General features: G+C 34.7%; 1 protein-coding gene across 8 annotated transcripts in view; it reads left to right on the forward strand.

The window, feature by feature from the left end:
• LOC131038358 (glycylpeptide N-tetradecanoyltransferase 1-like) overlaps positions 1–19,928 on the forward strand; it is a 73,984-nt gene that overhangs the window by 52,692 nt on the left and 1,364 nt on the right. For 2 of the 8 annotated variants that reach the window (XR_009358946.1, XM_059211287.1), the window contains exon 3: positions 19,575–19,794. The exons of 2 other annotated variants lie outside the window; for them this stretch is intronic. Coding sequence is in view for 3 of the 6 variants with exons in the window: in XM_059211287.1 (XP_059067270.1) it covers positions 19,575–19,583 (9 nt within the window). In the remaining 3 variants the exon portion in view is untranslated. Of the gene's footprint in view, positions 1–3,504; positions 3,936–6,732; positions 7,146–19,574; positions 19,795–19,928 lie in introns of those variants that run through there. 4 more of the 8 variants (XR_009358947.1, XR_009358943.1, XM_059211284.1 and 1 more) reach the window with 4 other exon arrangements.

Below are 19,928 nucleotides of genomic sequence, written 5' to 3' on the forward strand. Positions count from 1 at the left end.
ATGGAGAGATTTAGTTAAGATCTTTTCAGATCATGAAAAAGGTAGGGGAGGTGTGGGCCTCCTTATTCACCCTAAATGGAAAGATAAAATTATGGAGTTTGGACATTCCCCATGTAACAGGGTAGCATGGGTTACATTTGATATTAATAATACTATTATTGGTATTTGCTCTATCTATGCTCCTAATGATTACAGGGAAAGAGCAAGATTGTGGGATTGGATTGCCTCACTCCTAATATCACATGGATCATCAGGGGGGACTTTAACATGATAGAAAACCAAGAAGACAAATGTGGAGGCACCACACTTGATTGGAAGGGATTTGAGAAACTTCACTGGGATAGGATGAAGAAGTGTAAGAATTTGTTTGATCCATTGGAAGGCAAAAAACAAGGAAGCAATGGGATTTGGTACACCTGGTGCAACTACCAAAAGGGGAAGAATAGGATCTATTGCAGACTTGATAAGATGTATGTGAATAAAGGCCATTTCTCATTCAAACTAGATGATCTAGGGGTTCTCATCAAGGTCTGGCCTGCTACATTGTCTGACCATCACCCGATCATTGCAAATATAAAGTTTGGGGATGTAGTGAAGAAGGTGGCAGGTAAGGGGGAGGAATTTCTGCTTAGTTCTCTACTTCTTAAGGACCTAGATATGATCAGTGCAATCAACCTGATTAGATTATTCAATAAAAGGAACGAATCAATTGACTCACAAATTGGTAGATGGGTTCATAATGTAAGGGGTTGGCAATGTCTCTTGCAGACCATAGGGTAGAAAAAAGCTAAAGACAACAAATACCAAGAAATGTCTCTCATAGATGACCTACAAAAGATGGAAGAGGAAAATCAGGCTGATCCCAACAACTTAGAACTGAGTCACAGAGTGGCACAAGCTAGAGACCTATTGAGAAGGCACCAACATGCCAAGATTAGAGGAGCTATGGTTAGAGCAAGAAACTAGTGGGCTATTTTAGGAGACAAAGGAACCAAGTTCTTCTTCAACCTGTTAAAGCAAAAGCAAATCAGAGAAAACATTGACAGGATTTATATGGACAATAAGGAAGTAATGGATATAGATGGTATCAAGACAACCTTTTTTATGTTTTACAAAAAACTATTCTCTTCGAAGGATTCTCACAACTCATTGAGGGCTAGAGAAGACTGTAGAGCTCTTATTCCTAAGAAGAACTTAGCAGAAGATGTTGATATCTTGAGGCATAATATAACCCTGGATGAAATTGAGAAGGCCATTAGAACTCTTAGTGATGACAAAGCTCTTGGATTGGATGGTCTCTTGGTTGAATTCTACAAAGCCAACATAAATTGGATTGGAAAAGACCTGCTTGAGATTTATAAGGAAGCTATTGAGAAAGGGTCACTAGGTAAATTCATTAACAAAGGGATTATCAAGCTGATCCCTAAAGAATGTGATAAATCCCTTATTACAAATTGGAGACCTATCACTCTCCTTATTGTATCATATAAGATATTGGCTAAGATCCTAGCCGCTAGGATAGAGAATATCCTCCCCAAGTTCATCTATGACACACAAACAAGTTTTATTAAGGGCAGATACATCCTAGAGAACTTGATCACAAGTTGGGAGTCTATGGAGTGGGCAAAATGCTCGGGTCAAAATGCTCCTATGTTCCTATTAGACTTTGAGAAAGCCTACGACAGGGTGGAGTGGGGTTTCATTATCATGATGTTAGATGCTTTTGGTTTCCCCCCCGAATTCAATGATATAGTGAAGTGCTTCTGAAGGATGCTTCAGCTTAGATAGAAATAAATGGGGTCTTGACACAACCCATCCAGCTTGGAAGATCCATCAGACAAGGGTGTCCATTAGCCCTGACTTTATTTGTTATTGCATCAGATGCCCTATATTATATTTTGAGAGATAACTCAATCTTCCCAAGAATTAGAGGTATAGAACTACCAAATACTAAGAAGCTTATCAATATTCAATTTGCAGATGACACTGCACTATTTTTTGACCTCAATGAGGAGAATATGAAAGTTCTTGAAGATAAGCTTAATTTCTTTGGAAAAGCATCAGGAGCCAAAATTTCACAGGCAAAGTCCATACTCCTCAGATGGCATGAGGACCCCCCAGATTGGCTAGAAAAGTTTGGTTATCAGTGGGGGAATCAATAAAAAATAGTTAGATATCTTGGAATCCCTTTCTCTATATCCATCTTTGAAGGATATGTGGCTCTGGATCAGGGGAAAATTTGAGCATAAGATGGCTAAGTGGAATAGGAGATATCTCTCTCTTGCAGGTAGGGTCCAGGTATGTCAAAAAATCCTCTCTTCTTACCTCATATACTTCTCTTCGGTTTGGATGTTCAGTAACTATCAGATATTTGAGGTTTAAAAATGCATCAGAAAGTTCTTATGGTCTGATGGAAAAGGGGGAAAGAAGGCACATGCAGTCAAGTGGAAGTGGTTTCACACTGATAAGAAGATGGGGGGACTTGGATTGAAAGATTTGAGAACTCAGGGTATTGCACTAGTAGCTAAATAGATATTTCAGTCTTTTAAGGGGGAGGAACCCTGGAAAGTTCTTATTAGAAACAACATTAGACGAGTTGTTCCAAAAGAGGCTAAGTCCTAGAAAAATCTTCCTTTTTGAGATCTGGTGGTAGGGACTTTCCCAGTACCAGTGCAGGGATCTAATGTCTTTAAGTCTATATGTAAGGCTTGGGAGAACTTACTCCACAATGGCAAACCTCTCGCCTTCACCCAAGGCTGCTCAACAAAGAACTAGGCGAATAAAGGTATTTGCTACCTGATGGATATTATTGATAATGACTTTGTTATGAGCTGGGATAAGCTTAGTGGGGATTACAACCTCCCTACCACTCAGAAAAGAACTTACAATATGATTATTAAAGCTTGTTGTGTGTTTAATTTACCTAAAGATTGTAATTTAGATTCTGATAGATTCATGGGATATAAATGGAAAGATGGGTTACATTTGAATAAAATTAAAGTTAGAAATGTTTACAATACACTTATGTATGATGAAACCATTCTCGGACATGCTAATGAATTGTGGAATGCAACTTTATCTGTCAATCAATGGTGGGATATATTCTCAAAACTATGGAGCAGTCCTATTGCACAAAAGATTAAATGTTTTAAATGGCTTATGGCCATCAATAGATTGCCATGCAGGATTAATCAAGCCAATACGGATATATGTTGTTTTTGTAGAACCCCAAAATTTGCTAGACATATCTTTTTTTATTGCATTTTTGCCAAAGAAATCTGGTTATTATTTGGTTTATCATTTCCTAATATGATTAGTATTATGGATATGATTTCAGGTTTTATTCAAGGCATTAAAAAGGATACTAATCTGTTTTGGTCTATCTTATCTTCCACTACCCTATGGTGTTTATGGAAACTTAGGAATGAAGAAAGATTTCAAGGGAAAGTTAGATCCCTTACTGAGTCATCTCGTAGACTCATTCTTTACAATATTATTGTGTAGGTTACAATCACTATGAGGATTGAAAAGACAAATTTCCTCCCGTTTCTCAAGGATGTGTATGTCACAGTGTTCAGCTATGAGCTTGAAAATGGACTCAACTGGAGGAGAATCGCCAGAGAACAAGCCCCGTTCATTAATGCACTTGATGCATTCAGTGCTGAGATCCAGAAAGTGCGTGAACCATGACTTGAACAAATTTAAATGCTGGCTCAGTTGCAAGCAGGGAGAAGAGTCATTTGGATGGAAGGTCCCAGGGCGTGGACCTCATGGGTAGACCCCCACGAAGAGCTTAATGTGATCTACATATGCTAAACCTTTTGTATAGAAAGTTTATCCTTTTTTGTATAGCTATAAACCGCATCCGTTATATATTTTTTGTATAGATAAAACTGGCAGTCATGATATATGTTACTTAGATAGTCCAGGAAGGGTAATATATGTTATAGACTAGTGGTCTTTGTGGACGGTGTGTCCTTTGTGTAAACATTGTATCCTCTATATTTAATATATAAAAAAAAACTGCAGTATGTATTTGTTCAAAATAGGTGGCAAAAAGAAAAGTCTTACAAATCTTCTAAAACATTAAAGCCGTTGATACACTTGTACAAAGTTATGCAAAAGAAATGCAAGTAGAAACCAAAAAGAAGTGGGTGCAAGGAATGAAAGAGGGGATGGACTCTTTGATACAAAACTAGACTTGGGACTTAGTTCAATTGTCAAAAAGGTAAAAGAGAATTACCAAATAAATATAAGGCTAAAGGAAGAACATGGAAGCAAGAAAATTTAAGGCTAGACCTGTGGTAAAAGGTTTTGCACAGAAAAAAATATTAATGTTAAATGACTTCAATTAGAACCACTTTAAGTCTTGTGGCTATGGAACACTCGCATCTTGAACAATTAGATGTAAAGATAGCTTTCCTCCATGGAGATTTGGAGCGAGAGATTTATATCCAGCAACCACATAGATATGAGGTCAAAGTTAAGGAGGACTTAGTGTGCGGGCTAAAGAAGAGCTTGTATGGGCTGAAACAAGTAGTCTAACAATGTCATTTGAAATTTGATAGTTTTATGGTTGAACAAGGTTACAATAGAGGACATTTTGATCATCGTGTTTATTATAAAGATTGGATATTGGTAGAGACCATTTTGATATTTGTCTTTATTATAAAGATTGACTACTGATAGTTATATTATCCTATTATTAAATGTTGATAATATGCTTGTTGCTAGATCTAATATGGAGCATTTAAATGAGCTTAAAAAATTAGTAGTGTCATTTTCTATGAAGGATTTGGATGCAGAAAAACAAATTCTTGGTATGAGAATAACAAAAGATTGAAAAAATTGCACATTAACATTGTCTCAAAGTGATTACATAGAAAAGGTGTTGAAAAGATTTCAAATGTAGGATGCAAAACCAATTAGTACACCTTTGCCCAGTCATTTTAATTTGACTAAGGAGATGTATCCCAAGACACAAGAGGTAATGGACTATATGTGCAAGGTTACATACTCTTCAATAGTTGGTAGTTTGATGTATGTCATGGTGTGTGCAAGGCTAAATATTACACATGGAGTGGGAGTAGTGAGCAAGTATATGGACAATCTTGGAAAAGAGCATTGGAATGCAGTAAAGTGGATTCTTATATATTTGAGAGGTATTACTACTAACGCATTATATGAACAATCTTGGAAAAGAGTATGTGAATGCAGTAAAGAGCATTAGTACACCTTTGCTCGGTCATTTTAAGTTGACTAAAGAGATGTGTCCCAAGACACAAGAGGTAATGGACTACATGTCCAAGGTTCCATACTCTTCAATAGTTGGTAGCTTGATGTATGTCATGGTGTGTACAAGGCTAGATATTGCACATGAAAAGGGAGTTGTGAGCAAGTATATGAACAATCTTGGAAAAGAGCATTGGAATGCAGTAAAGTGGATTCTCAAGTATTTGAGTGGTATTACTTCTAAGGCATTATGTTTTGGGGGTTTCAACTCTATCCTACAGGGATATGTTGTTTTAGATCTAACAAAATATATTGATAGCAAGAGGAGCACCATAGAGTATGTGTTTGTTGTAGGTGGAACAATAATTAGTTGGATTTCACGATTGCAAAAGGTTGTTGCACTTTCCACAATAGAAGATGAGTATGTTGTACTACAAAGGCTAATAAGAAAATGATTTGGTTACAAAGGTTTATGGAGGAATTGAACAAACAACAGGAGAATAGCAGGTTGTACACTGATAGTCAAAGTGCCATTCATCTTGCAAAGAACTCAACCCTTCACTCTAAGACAAAACATATACAACTCAGGTACTATTTCGTATGCTTAATTTTGTTGAAGCTAGAAAAGATAAACACTAGCCAAAATCCTATAGATATGTTAACCAAGGCAGTAACTCGAGAAACCGATTTCCCGCTCAGTTTCTATTGGCCTTCAAGCTTGATAATAGTGGAAATATAAAACAAGCCAAGTCTAGGTGCATCGATCTAGTGGGAGATATAGGTGCAACAATGTTCATCCAAGATTAATCTCCAAGTGGGAGATTATCTGGTGTGGAGCCTGATCAATCTCCCTCTGGTAGATTGTTGGTATGTCATGACTGATCATGTTGTTGGGCTTAATTGTTGGTGACTTTGTTAGCCACATTCCCCCCACCCCCGAAACCAATTAAATGAGAGTGCAAGGGGTAGAGCCCCTCCTATGGGGCTCGGGGGCTCATCCTCCTTGGCGAGGGCTTGAGGGAAAAGCCCACAATAGGGGTTTGGGGGCAACACCTCCAAAGAAAAAGTTGCCCATTATTTAATAAAGGAGTTGGCTATTGTGTTGGCAATGTAAACCAACCTTTGTAGACTACCAAAAAGGGCTTAGTACATAAATGGATTTGTAATGTTAAATATCAACAAATTGTAATTTTCTTTTCGTTGGATAATAAAAGAAAGTGGACAATTGTTTCTTTGTGGATGTAGCCCACATTGATTAAACCACATTAGATCTGTGTGTTATTCTGAATTGTTAGTTTTGTCTCTTCTATTCTGCATTATATTTAATATTGGTTATTGCTCTTGTCTACCTAAACCTTAACATGTTAGGAATAAGGTGTCTCAACGATGATTCCTAGGATGATTATTTATTTAATGTTTATTTGTTTGTCTATTTAATTGTTTATTTTTATCCAATATTGTCATTTTGTAGAAGTGACACTACAATTTTTCATTTTGTAGGAGGCAAAGATGATAATTTTCCCATTTTTAAAGAGATAGACATCCCACTTTGTGGGATCCATTTGTTGAAATTAAGTTAATGATAGATTAAGAAATGGATTGTTTCTATGATAGCTGTGAGTAGTGCATGTAGGAGCTTTACATGCAAAGTGGAGATTCATGCATGCTAAGTGCTTTGCATGTTGAGGTTTGCATGTGCATGTGCTTTGCATTTTGAGTTTTGCATGTTGCATGCAAGGAGGGGTTATGCATGCAATGTGGACTTTTCCATGCATGCAACGTTGGAGATAATGACATATGGCCTTTTCTAGGTGTCCACTTTAGAAGCTTCATTATTTGCATTTGTAAACTCTATAAATATAGGTGTAAGGATGGACTTGCATTATATGATTCATTTACAAGTCTCATTATGTTGCCAGATTTATTCTAGAATTCAGCACTTGTAATTTCATGAAAGAAAGTTGCTTTAAAAGTGTATGTAACTAGATTGTTTTCTTGATACATTGAGCAAGCTTTTGGAGTGGGGATTTTCTCCTAAAAATAGTTTTTCCACATACATATTGTGTTGTGCGCATTTATCTATGGTAATTTTATTTTATATTTCATGTAATATGCATCTTCTTTACAATAATTGTTTAATCTAAAAAAAAATTGTACATCTTTTCTTGGTAGATTGGTGTAGGAAGTTGCTTCTATGTACCTTGCTTCCTTTCGATTGGTACCAAACCTTGGCCAATTTGGATTCCTTTGTTGGGTAGAGGACTTTTTGTACTTATCTTCTTTGAGTGGGAATTTGTTGTAGAGTGTCTCGTGACCTTGTTGAAAGGAGACCACTAGCACTTTCAGAATAATAAAGATAAAAAAAAATTAATGGAGGTTGAGTTGTGGAAGCTTAAGATGGAAGACATGCTTGTAGATCAAAATTTGTGGGGTGTTGTATCCAAACTGATGACATTAAACAAGAAACAAGAAGATTAGGATCTATTGAATTGAAAGGCTCAAGGTCTGATAAGATTCTATATTGCTAGCTTCATGCTTTTGAACGTCCATAAAGAGAAGACTATTGAAGACCTTTAGAATAAAATTGCTCAAATTTGTTAGGCCAAATCCCTAGTAAATAAATTTTTCTAGGAAAAATAAAATGTATACTTTGAAGATGGAAAATGGAGGATATATTGTTAATCATCTTAATGCATTCAACATGTTTGTTGTGTAGTTGAACTCCATTGGTGTAAAAATGGAGGATCATTGCTTGAATTTGTTGTGTTTGTTGTTGAACTTGTGGAACCGCCTTGTCACGACCATTGGGAGTACCACTAACACTTTCAAAATGGATTAAGTGGTTGCATTGTTAATTTACAAAAAGATGTTGAGATAATGTTTCAAAATGGCAAAGGAGGTCCTTCTTGTTCATGGTAGATCAAGGACAAAGGCAAGAAGGATACAAAGCAAGAGAAGGTTGGATCCAATTTCCATGGGAGATCCAAGACTCTTAGAAAGTCCAAGGAAAAGTGTTGGAATTATGACAAATTTGGTCATTTTTACAAAAAGTGCAAGAAAGCGAAGAAGAAGAAAAAGAAGAATCACTCCAATTTTGATTCTTACAAATCCTTTCATGATGATGGTGAAGCTTTTATCATTGCCTTAGCAACACATGCATAGCAAGATGTGTAGTTGATTAAATCCACTGCATCCTTCCACATGACCTCACATCGGGGTTGGTTCTCAAAGTTTGAAGAATATGGTGGTGGGAAGGTGTACCTAGGTGCCGACTCTCACTTGAAGATGATTGGCCATGGAAGAGTCAAAATTTGATTATCGGGTGGTAGGGTGAAGGGGATCAATGGTGTCTTGCATATTCCTAGTTTAACATAGAACCTACTTTTTGTAAGCAAGTTAAATGATGTGGGTGTGTAGATTGTCTTCTTGAACAAAAGATGTAAGATGATGAGAGGAGATATAGTGCTTGCTAAGGTTGTTCAAATAGGCTTTTCATTTCAGTTGGATGCATGCACGGTTTAGTGCAATAGTTCTTATGTTGATACAAAGAAGTAAGCTTCAAAGTCTTCATACTCTTCATTGTAGTAGCAAAGGAGTGTTGCATCTACTTCTGATGGTCATGCTTTTTAAGAACCTTTAGGTGCTCATGCTTCGGAGATGAAACTTCTAGCTAAGAAGACAATGTTATGGCACTAGAAACTTGGCCATATCATTGAGAAGGGTCTCAAAACCCTAAAAAAATAAAAGGCTCGTAGAGGGGCTAAATGATTGTAATCTCGAGTTTGATTTTTGCAAACACTTTTTATGTGGTAAAGCAAATTTGTGTTTAGTTTTATTCCAATTCTCACAAATCTTTTTTGGAGTGTTGAGCTTAATTCATTTTGATGTATTTGGTCTTGTTGATGTTCCTTCATTATCTAAGTCAATTTATTTTATATCATTCATTGATGATTATAGTAGGACATGGGTGTAATGTCCCCCTTTTAAATTATAAAAATTAGATCGAATGATTTCTTTTAATTTTAAAATTAGATTTGCACAAACTTAAAAATAGACTAGTCGGTTATATTGAATAGACCTCTAAAATCATAACGAATTGAACCCAAACTTTAAGCAACTAATGTAGAATGCTTTATTACAGATTTGAACATGATTTTACATCCATTTGGTTTTTCAATACATCAAATAACAACAATGAACATATGTTGCAAATTACAAGAACAAACTCGAATTCTTTGGTATCTAAACACACAAGGGACAACTACAAGTTCTACTAAAACTTCTACAAACTTATCACACTTTCTCACCATAGCAAAATACACAGAATAACATCCCAATAATAGCCAAGAACAACAATATATGCTGCTTTGAATGATAATACAAAATTGAAACCAAACCAATAGATTGCCCTTGGAGACCCTCTACACCATTGTCTTTGAGCCTTGAATCTCGTTGGTTTATTAACCCTGAAAAATTCACCTTCGTTGGTTTACCAGCCTCTAAAGGAAACAACATTAGCCTATTCAAATGACAAGATAAAATGAATCACAAATTCAAGCCAAAACTAATTAAAATGACACACATTTGAATTCCATTTTCCCTCCCAAATCCCATGCCAAGAAAGGAAAGATGCTTTCATGCAAGAGAATGTAACCCCATTTGCCATTTGTTCATTGCCTTCTAATATTCTCCTCCAAAAACTACCACTTGTCCAATTTTGTCTTCGACCTCCAACAACCTTCCAACAACCAAAGATTCTCTTCACCAAACCCATGCCATCTTTTGGCATTTAATATTATTTCAACAATATTTAATATTTGACAATAAATCCGATTTAACTCATTCAACATGAAAATAAAACTTTCCCTATTAATATGTAGGTTATGACTTACTATTTTTGGACATGACAACTTACTATAAATAGTAAGTGCTATTTTTAGAAAAATGGGAAATGACAAGTCCTGCCTCCCAAAGATTATTTGTCATCAAAGAATTGCAAACACGTGGCTTAAAGATCTTGTTATGAGAATGTGGTATCATGACAAGTTGCATATCCAACCTTGGCACTACATCTATGAAATGTTCATTTTTCCTTCTGAGCATCCTAAAGAAATTTTGAGAAGAGAACCTATGCCAAGTTGCCTTATTGTGACTACTTTTAATGCATAACCAAATTTTATGTGCTATTAGTTTCAAATTTTCTCCCTTCCAATACTTATCTTCCCAAGCTCAACTTCTGAACTAAATTGATATTGTACCAAAATCTCCTGATATTTTTAATGATGTTGTGGATCTAATTTTTGTTGTTATTAGGACTATTGTAATAGTCACCACATCCACTATTACAGCCATTACACTTTCTAGAAACAAATCTTTCATTCACCTCTACATTGCTAAAATATATATCATGGAAATGCACAACAATAGACCCATACGTTACCTCAAATAGAGTAATGTTGTTTCCAACTACATGGACTGATATGAAATGGGAAATGCACATCATTGGAACAGTCATTAGTATCATACAACAATAAAATTCATTCCATAACATTCTAGGTGCCCGATTTGTAGAGAAAATCTTATCCTTATGGAGAATGATGTACCTTCTAGAATCACCCATTGATTTATGTTTGATATTCTTCATTAATAATGTGTCATGATCTGCCATCAATATTGTCCCCTTCATCTTTGGTTCAGGAAAGAGATACTCCCTATCCATATGAAAACTTAACTCATTTACCTCCCCGTGACTATCATCTTGAAACCTTTTCCAAAACTCATCATGGGAACTACTGTGCCCATCTGTTGATTTTCCCAGGTTTTATTGGATGTATTTTAATGTATATATTTGATTCAAACTGATACTTACATTCTTGGAATTCTATATGTTCTCAAATTGAATAACATTATACTATATATATTCCTTTGGAGAGGCATGTCCTTGAATGGACATGTCTCTCCTTTAATTATAATAATTTAATCAATATTATAATGTTTCATCAATCAATTATTAATTTAGAATAATATAATAGATTAATATTGAATATTAAATTTTATATGATTAATAATAATATAATAATATAGCATAATAATATATTATTATTAATCAACATATATTATATGTATTCTAAATGATCATTCGACTGAAGCTACAAACATTAACACTCCCTCTTAGCTAGGGAGGATGATCAGACATAATGTGTAGTGATCTCTCATGTCAATACTTATGGCCCTCACCATAGCTACACAAAACATAATTAACACTCCCTCTTAGCTAGGGAAGATAAAATCAATGCAAATGCATTAAGTCTAGATTAATTATGGAATAGAGAAAATATTATCTCACTATGATATCAGGAAGTATGGTATAAACAAGAATATCAAGGCACATGATATTCACCATAACTCAAAGATATCATCTCATGATATTGGGAGTATTTGCATCAACCATATTATGCTCATCGCAGGGGACCATAGTCTCAAGGTGTGAATTTGCCTCCGTCGGCGATTCTATTCACAAGATCTTGCGTGGATTGCCTCTGTCAGCAATTCTATCCATAAGCTCTTGTGTGGATTGTCTCACTTAGTAATTCTATCCATGAGCTCTCACGTGAATTGCCTCAGTCGGCAATTCTATCCACAAGCTCTTACGTGGATTGCCTCAGTTGGCGATTCTATCCATAAGCTCTCACGTGGATTGCCTCAGTCGGCGATTCTATCCACAAGCTCTTATGTGGATTGCCTCAGTCGGCGATTCTATCCATGAGCTCTCACGTGGATTGCCTCAATCAGCGATTCTATCCACAAGCTCTTATCAGTTTGCCTTTGCAGATGTGAAGACCAAGCAATTATATCTTCTACGTTCACCACATGTATCGTATGTAATTTTATTCAACAAGGGTGGCGGATATATATCATTTGTCTTCATTGGATCGTGCCTCCACAAGGGGTCGCGATTCTATGTGGAACCACGTGGTTCCACATAGGGTAGTGACCCCTGTGTGGAGCCACGATCCTTCTACACTGGCGGGATTACTTAAACCAAACATAACAATAACAAACTAGTATGTTAGTTTAATACTAAATTAAATCACAAGTATAAAATCGAATTTTCTAGGCGCTAAAACAGATTACGATTTTAGAGTTACAACTGAGACTAAATTTAACACTCCCTCTTAGTCTTAGGAGTATAGACCTAAAACTTAATTTAGCTCAACACTAATCTCATGATAATTACATCACATAGGTGTGAAGAATCAGCCTGTGATTCTAAGGATATACTCACTTTGATATCCATGTTTTAAGTATTAGCCTATGATACTAAGGATATACTCACTTTGATATGCCTGTTATAAGTATCAGCTTGTGATACTAAGGATATACTCACTTTGATATCCCTGTTATAAGTATCAGCCTATGATACTAAGGATATACTCACTTTGATATCCCTGTTATAAGTATCAGCCTGTGATACTAAGGATATACTCACTTTGATATCCCTGTTATAGTATGTGCACTGACATTAATCCACTTACATAATGTCTACTATAACTTATCATATTACTGATATTCAAATTGTCTGATTTTCAGTTTATATGATCTTCCAAACATTTATAAGATCGTCACCTTACAATGTTAAAATACAAGTGTTCATTAACTAAAGAATCATCATCCTTTAGGAATGAACACAGGGAAAGGTTACATAATTCATATACTCAAGTATATGACCAAGAAGTTTACATAATTTTAGACATCAATTACATTTTAACCATACCAAGATACCTCCTGAAGTGATCAATTTTCACTCTTGCTAGGGGTTTGGTGAGAATGTCAGTTGTCTGATCTCCTGTATTGACATATTCTAGTCTTATTACCTTTCTCTCTGTCATGTCTCTTACATAGTGATATGGGATCTCAATGTGCTTGGATCTATCATGGAAAACTGGATTCACGGAAAGTTTAATGCAACTCTGATTGTCACAATGAATGATAGTAGGCTTCAGACTTTCACCAAACAGTCCTACTATCAATTTCCTCAACCATACGGCTTCCTTAGATGCCATGGATGTAGCTATATATTCAGCTTTTGTGGAGCTCTGAGCTACGGATGATTGTTTTCTGCAAATCCAAGATACCATAGCTAATCCCAAGCTGAAACAACATCCTGAAGTGCTCTTCTTGTCTATCACGCTTCCAACCCAGTCTGAATCAGAGTATCCATGTAGGTTCAATGCAGTGTGTTCATAATGCAGTCCATAGTCCAAGGTACCTTGAAGATATCTCAATATATGTTTTACTGCAACCAAATGTATTTCTTTGGGTTCAACCATGTGTTGGCTAAGTGCATTTACTGCATAACATATATCAGGTCTGGTATTGACTAGGTACATTAATGATCCAATAATCTGTCTGTATAATGTTGGATCTGCAAATTTGGAATTTGCTATAGCTTCTTTTAGTTTATGTAGGTTTGTTTCCATAGGAGATGACATTGGCTTACAATTCATCATTCCAAATCTCTTCAGAATGTCAATGGTGTATTTAACTTGATTTAGATAAATACCATCTGGTTTTTGCCATACTTCTAATCCAAGGAAATAATGGAGTAGACCTAAATCCTTCATCTCAAACTCTGAAGCTAGTTCTTGTTTGCATTTTGCAATGAGATGATCTTCGCCTGTAATTAATAAGTCATCTACATATAATATGAGTATCAACATTTCACCTTTGATTATTTTGAAATATAGATTTGGATCAGCAATGTTCTTAGAGAAACCTATCTCTAATAAGTAATTGTCAATTCTTTCGTACCATGCTCTGGGAGCTTGTTTTAATCCATACAGTGCTTTCTCTAACTTGCATACATGTGTTTTAGCATTATTTGCCTCATAAGTGTTTCACCTTCAATAGTGAAAATCCCTCTCAATCACTATGATCGAAATTGTCACAAGTTGACTGAACCATCTTCTCCCTCTGAAGCTCAAGTTCTTGTATCAACCTCTTGTCCTCTTTTGAAATGTCAGACTCCCTCTGCATCTGGTCTCAATCATCAATTCGTTTATAAGCATCAATTTATTTCTCCCTTTAATTCAATTTTATTGTGCTTTCGTCCTTAAGTTTAAAACATTTCCTTTCATAATGTGAGCCCATATAAGAAATATCATGCATGAATCATCTCTCATCATAATTCCCTTTGAATGATGTAGAACATTTTCATAATTTTGATCAACACTTTCATTATCATCTGCCACACATAGTCGTTAATAACTTTTGCAATTTACCAAATTTATCCAATCTCTTCGGTGAGATGTTAGAAAAGCTAATTACAAACATTTCCTCCAAGTTATAGCAAGATCCAACGGTTAAAACAAAAGTTATGACATTTTTTCCAAAACTGCTAACCCTAGGTAGGGTTTCAAGTGACCTGCACCAAATTCGTCATATCTTGCACAAAACTGAATCAAATTTGATGAGATAAACATATTTGAAAACTAGAAACACAGATCTTTCCATCCATATATTATAGTCCTCATTTTGAGTCCAACCCAGGGTTGTACAATGGCATATTTCAGACTGAAAATTCTAAAAAAAAATTGAATTCTCCAACCCTCTCCAACCTCCAAATTAAACTTCACAGGCCTGAGCTCTGATACCATGTTGATTTTTCCAGGTTTTATTGGATGTATTTTAATGTATATATCTGATTCAAACTGATACTTACATTCTTGGAATTCTATATGTTCTCAAATTGAATAATATTATACTATATATATTCCTTTGGAGAGGCATGTCCTTGAACGAACATGTCTCTCCTTTAATTATAATAATTTAATTAATATTATAATGTTTCATCAATCAATTATTAATTTAGAATAATATAATAGATTAATATTGAATATTAAATTTTATATGATTAATAATAATATAATAATATAACATAATAATATATTATTATTAATCAACATATATTATATGTATTCTAAATGATCATTCGACTGAAGCTACAAACATTAACACCATCACCCATATCCATATGATCTCCTCCAATGGAGTCTTCTATTATGAATCTCTTCCAAACCTAAACAGTGGTAGTTATATTAATTTGCACAAATAATGATAATATTCTATTCAAAGAAATCATCTCTAAGTGCAACATTCTATAGTTGTTCAAAACAAGTCACCAAAATCAACAATATATTAATGATGCAATGATCAACCTGAGTAACAAGGTAGAGTTTCTCTCTTGTAAAATGGATGAGTTACCATGTTAGGGCTGTTATATCTCAATAAATAGCCACAAACTAAAAATCATTCCTTCCTAGGTTTGAAATTTGCATTTGAAAATAAGTTGCAACACTCATAAGTTCAAATAAGCTCCTATGCAAGTGTGCAAGAATGCAATCAACCATTCAAGGTGAGAAAATATTATGATCAACAATATGAATGAAATGCAATAGTAATGGACCAACAATATTGGCCAGATGAAAACTTGAATTGACTATTCAATGATTAAGTACCCCTCCATAAGCAAATGTATACCATTGCAAATATTTAAAATCAGCAACCCCTCGAAAATCATTACACAAGGATTATGTAGTACTATCATGACATATTGTGCATCTCCTTGGATTTTTCTCGTGGTACCAATTGTCTTCTTATTAACAAAAGCATTCTTATCACGTCTCCTTCCTAAAACAACACACCCTTGAGTACTAATATCCAAATCCAAGTGTGTGCTATCAATCTCCCACAAAGGTGCCTTATAAAAGAACTCTTATTGCTGAAATATACACATAGTTATTTTCAAATACTCCCAAGCGTCTTTCCCGAATTGGTTAAGGATCACAGTATCATCAACAAAAATGAAATCAAAATTTATCACCTGATTCACTGTGAATTAGAAAATCAAAATATAAGGCATGGACTTGTACTCCATGTGCTCCTTGTTGGTACATGACTGGGAGTAGAATGATGCTGAATCAAAATATGTGATAACAGTAGTATGTATATGACCCATAGCCCACTGAAATTTCCTCTCCAAAGATGATCCCAAAAACACATTTATGAACATTTTAATTTTGAAGAAATAAAATTATGGAATGAGGTCTATGATGCTCATTGGTAAATATCACAACTTGTATGCTCTTCAATACTGAACAAATTATTGTACAACCTGAGTTGGCCTAGTGGTGGAGAACTTGTGCTCTTGAAAGAGAGGTCACAAGTTCAAATCTCAAAGGGGGTAGGGTATGTACATCTTATCGGCTTCGGCCTATTACCGATCAAAAAAAAAATACTGAACAAATTATTGCCCACTTAGCTTCCCCTGCATTACAATACTCTTCTACACATATTTGAGAAAAATAAAAAATAAGAATTGCAAAACATGAGTTGATTGCCTCCATAGGGTCCTCAAATGTCTTCACACATTTTAAATACATAATCATTGCAACTCTTTGAACTAAGAAATAAAAGTATTTGCATATCTTATGTTCCCCCAAAATGATGTCCCTTCTTAAATTTTAAAAAGTTAGAGGTTTGTAGCATTACATTCTTCATGTTTCCTTCGGCTTGCTTGTAGCTTGTGCCATTCTTCATTTGGATTTGTAAGTTGTGAGTATTGACTATTCTCAAAGCAATTAGGATGCACAACAAATTCCATAAATTTCCTTTCACTCCATATAATTGTATCAAATCATGTATCCATTTTGAAACCCAAATTATCATTAGGATTCCATATGTAAAAATAATATTGAATTTGAACAAGGAATCATTATGCTCTATATAGAGAGTCATATCCCTTGCCCCGTCATACTTGTTAGCATTTTTTGCATGATGACTAAAATTTTGCAATGACATAAGATGAAGAAATATATATATATATGAAATCTAATCATTGTTTTCATACCTTGTGCTATCAACAATGAGCTCATCCTCCCTAGGTGAAGCAAGAGGTATTGAGTTACTCTCAACATGTATATCCTTATAACTCAAAATATTTATTTCAAATGCATGACCATCCACAAATCTTCTATGGAAATTGATCGATGGATCACCCTTAGAGAGTGCAAAGGATGGAGAATGTTCCCCAATCTTGAAATCCTCACATCCAACAAGTAAAGCCCTTTCTTCCTTGACATTATCATATATTTTTTGAAGTATGTCATCATTAAAAATCAATAAAACCTTTTCTATCACCAAATGATTTTTACCTGCAACCTGTATGTTGGATTTAGTTGAAACATTAGGATCCCACAACAACATCCATGAGATGTTTGAAGTTGAGAGAATGGATCTCCCTTCCAGATTTGCGCCCTTCACCTTTTCTTCATTCTTCTCATGATGATTAAACATGTGCAAAGATATGAAACCAAGTTGATATAATATCTTTTCTCTGCTATGATCAAAGAAGTAATTGATGCTTTTACCTCCCATTGTTGATGTGAACATCCTCAAAAGACTTGTAGCAACACTTTCATCCTTGAAATGAAAATTATTAATAGAGAAAGATCCATCCAAATATTTTTTAACTTTGTTCCTAATATCAACACGCTCCTCTTTTGAAACCTCTAAAAAGTCATCTTGAAAGTCTTCCCATTCCACCTTCTTCTTTTCATTTCCTAGAGTCTCAATGGTTGTTCCTTGGACACCATTAAAACTCATGGGGATAACCTTTCCAATTTTGAAGACTTTATATTCAACATATAATACTGATCTTGAATTAACTTCATCAAACTAATCACATCCTTGCTATGAAATCTCATTAATTGCAATACCTTAAATTCCAATTGAACATACATTACCTTTATCCTCGGGTTCTATGCTCTTTAGTACTGGCTCTTTCTCTTCAATCTCTTTCTTGATAATGCCCTGAGACTCCACCTTTAACTAATCTTCTTACTTCTTGATTTCTTTGGCCTTATGTAATTGTTCTTTTCTCTTTTTATCATTCTTGTGCATTTCAAGGAAATTCACAAATGGAATAGCTGACTTGAAGATTTCAGATTTCTTACTGTATTCTTCATACCATTTTGTAGCTACCTCAACTTGGGACCTTTTTATTGAAATGATAGGGTCAACTCCTTCTCCTTCATTATTTTTGGTATTTTTAGCCTTGTCCATATTAAATCTTTCGCTTCTTCGTGTGAAGTAACCATTAATAGCTTCATAAAAGCCTCACATGATCTGTAACTCCAAACCCTATAGGATGGTAAGATCTTAGCTCTAATACCATTGTAATGTCTCCTTTTAAAATGTGAAATAAATTTGAATAATTTATTTTAATCTTAAAATCAGATTTGCACAAACTTGAAAATAGACCAATCGGGTACACCAAAAATACCTCCAAAATCGTAACAAACTGAACCCAAACTTTAAGCAACTGATGTAGAATGATTTATTACATATTTGAACATGATTTTACATCCATTTGGTTGTTCAATACATCAGATAACAACAATGAACATCTGTTGCAAATTACAAGAACAAACTCCAACCCTTCGGTATCCAAACACACAAGAAATAGCTACAACTTTTACTAAAACTTCTCCAAACTTATCACACTTTCTCACCAGAACAAAATACATGAAATAAAACCCCAACAATAGGCAGGAACAATAATATATGCTATTATGAATGACAATACAAAACTGAAACCAAACTTCTAGACTATTCACTCAAATCTTCTACAAAACACTTGCAAATTGATAAAGAAAACGATACAAATGAAGAGCATTCAACACCAATACAACCTTTGGATGCGATTTCCCCTAGAGACCCTTTGGACCACCGCCTTTGAGCCTCGAATCTCCCTAGTTTGTTAGCCTTGAAGATTCACCTTCATTGTTTTACAAGCCTATGAAGGAAACAACATTATCCTACTCAAATGATAAGAATGAATGAATCACAAATGTAAGCCTAAATTAATTAAAATGACAAACACATTCAAATTCCATTTTCCCTCCCAAACCCCATGCCAAGAAAGGGAAGATGCTTGCAAGCAAAAATGTAACTCCATTTGCCATTTGTCCATTGCCTTCGAATATTCTCTTCCAAAAATTGCCACTTGTTTGATTTTGTCTTCCACCTCCAATGTCACATCTCGATCTTTGCCACCTTTATTATTCTTGATATATTTGGTGAGACTCTTGGACATCATTTTATGTGTTTGATTGTGTGGATATTTATATGTGTGTGATTGGTAAATTACATGGTTAATTTCAAATACATAGAAATGAAATTGAAATGGAAATGATGTTAATTATCACGTTATGATTATGAGTTTAATCTTGCATATGCTTTGACTATGATTTATGGTACTGACCTATTGTTGTAAATTTAAGTGCAAGTGAGCACAGGTACCGTAGAAGACGAGAATTTGGCTAAGGTAGAGGGGTTCTAGCCATTTGACAACAATATTCATGATGGTACCTGGTGTATATGCACACACCCAGATAGGATATTCACAATGCATTCATGATGTTTGTGCATTTTACGTTTCATGGGTTACATAGACGATTGAACATGACATGCAATGATGTTATGGATAGGTACTTGCTTATAATGTGCTTGTTTTGAAAATAAAATGTTAGAAAAATAAAAAATTTCTCTTTTATTGCTTTTTCATGAATACGTAAATAACTTATTTCAAAAAATAAGATTTATTCATATTTTTCTTGAAAAAAATATTATTTTAT

This window comes from Cryptomeria japonica, chromosome 9 (assembly GCF_030272615.1).
Source record: "Cryptomeria japonica chromosome 9, Sugi_1.0, whole genome shotgun sequence".
NCBI classification, from domain to species: Eukaryota; Viridiplantae; Streptophyta; class Pinopsida; order Cupressales; family Cupressaceae; genus Cryptomeria; species Cryptomeria japonica.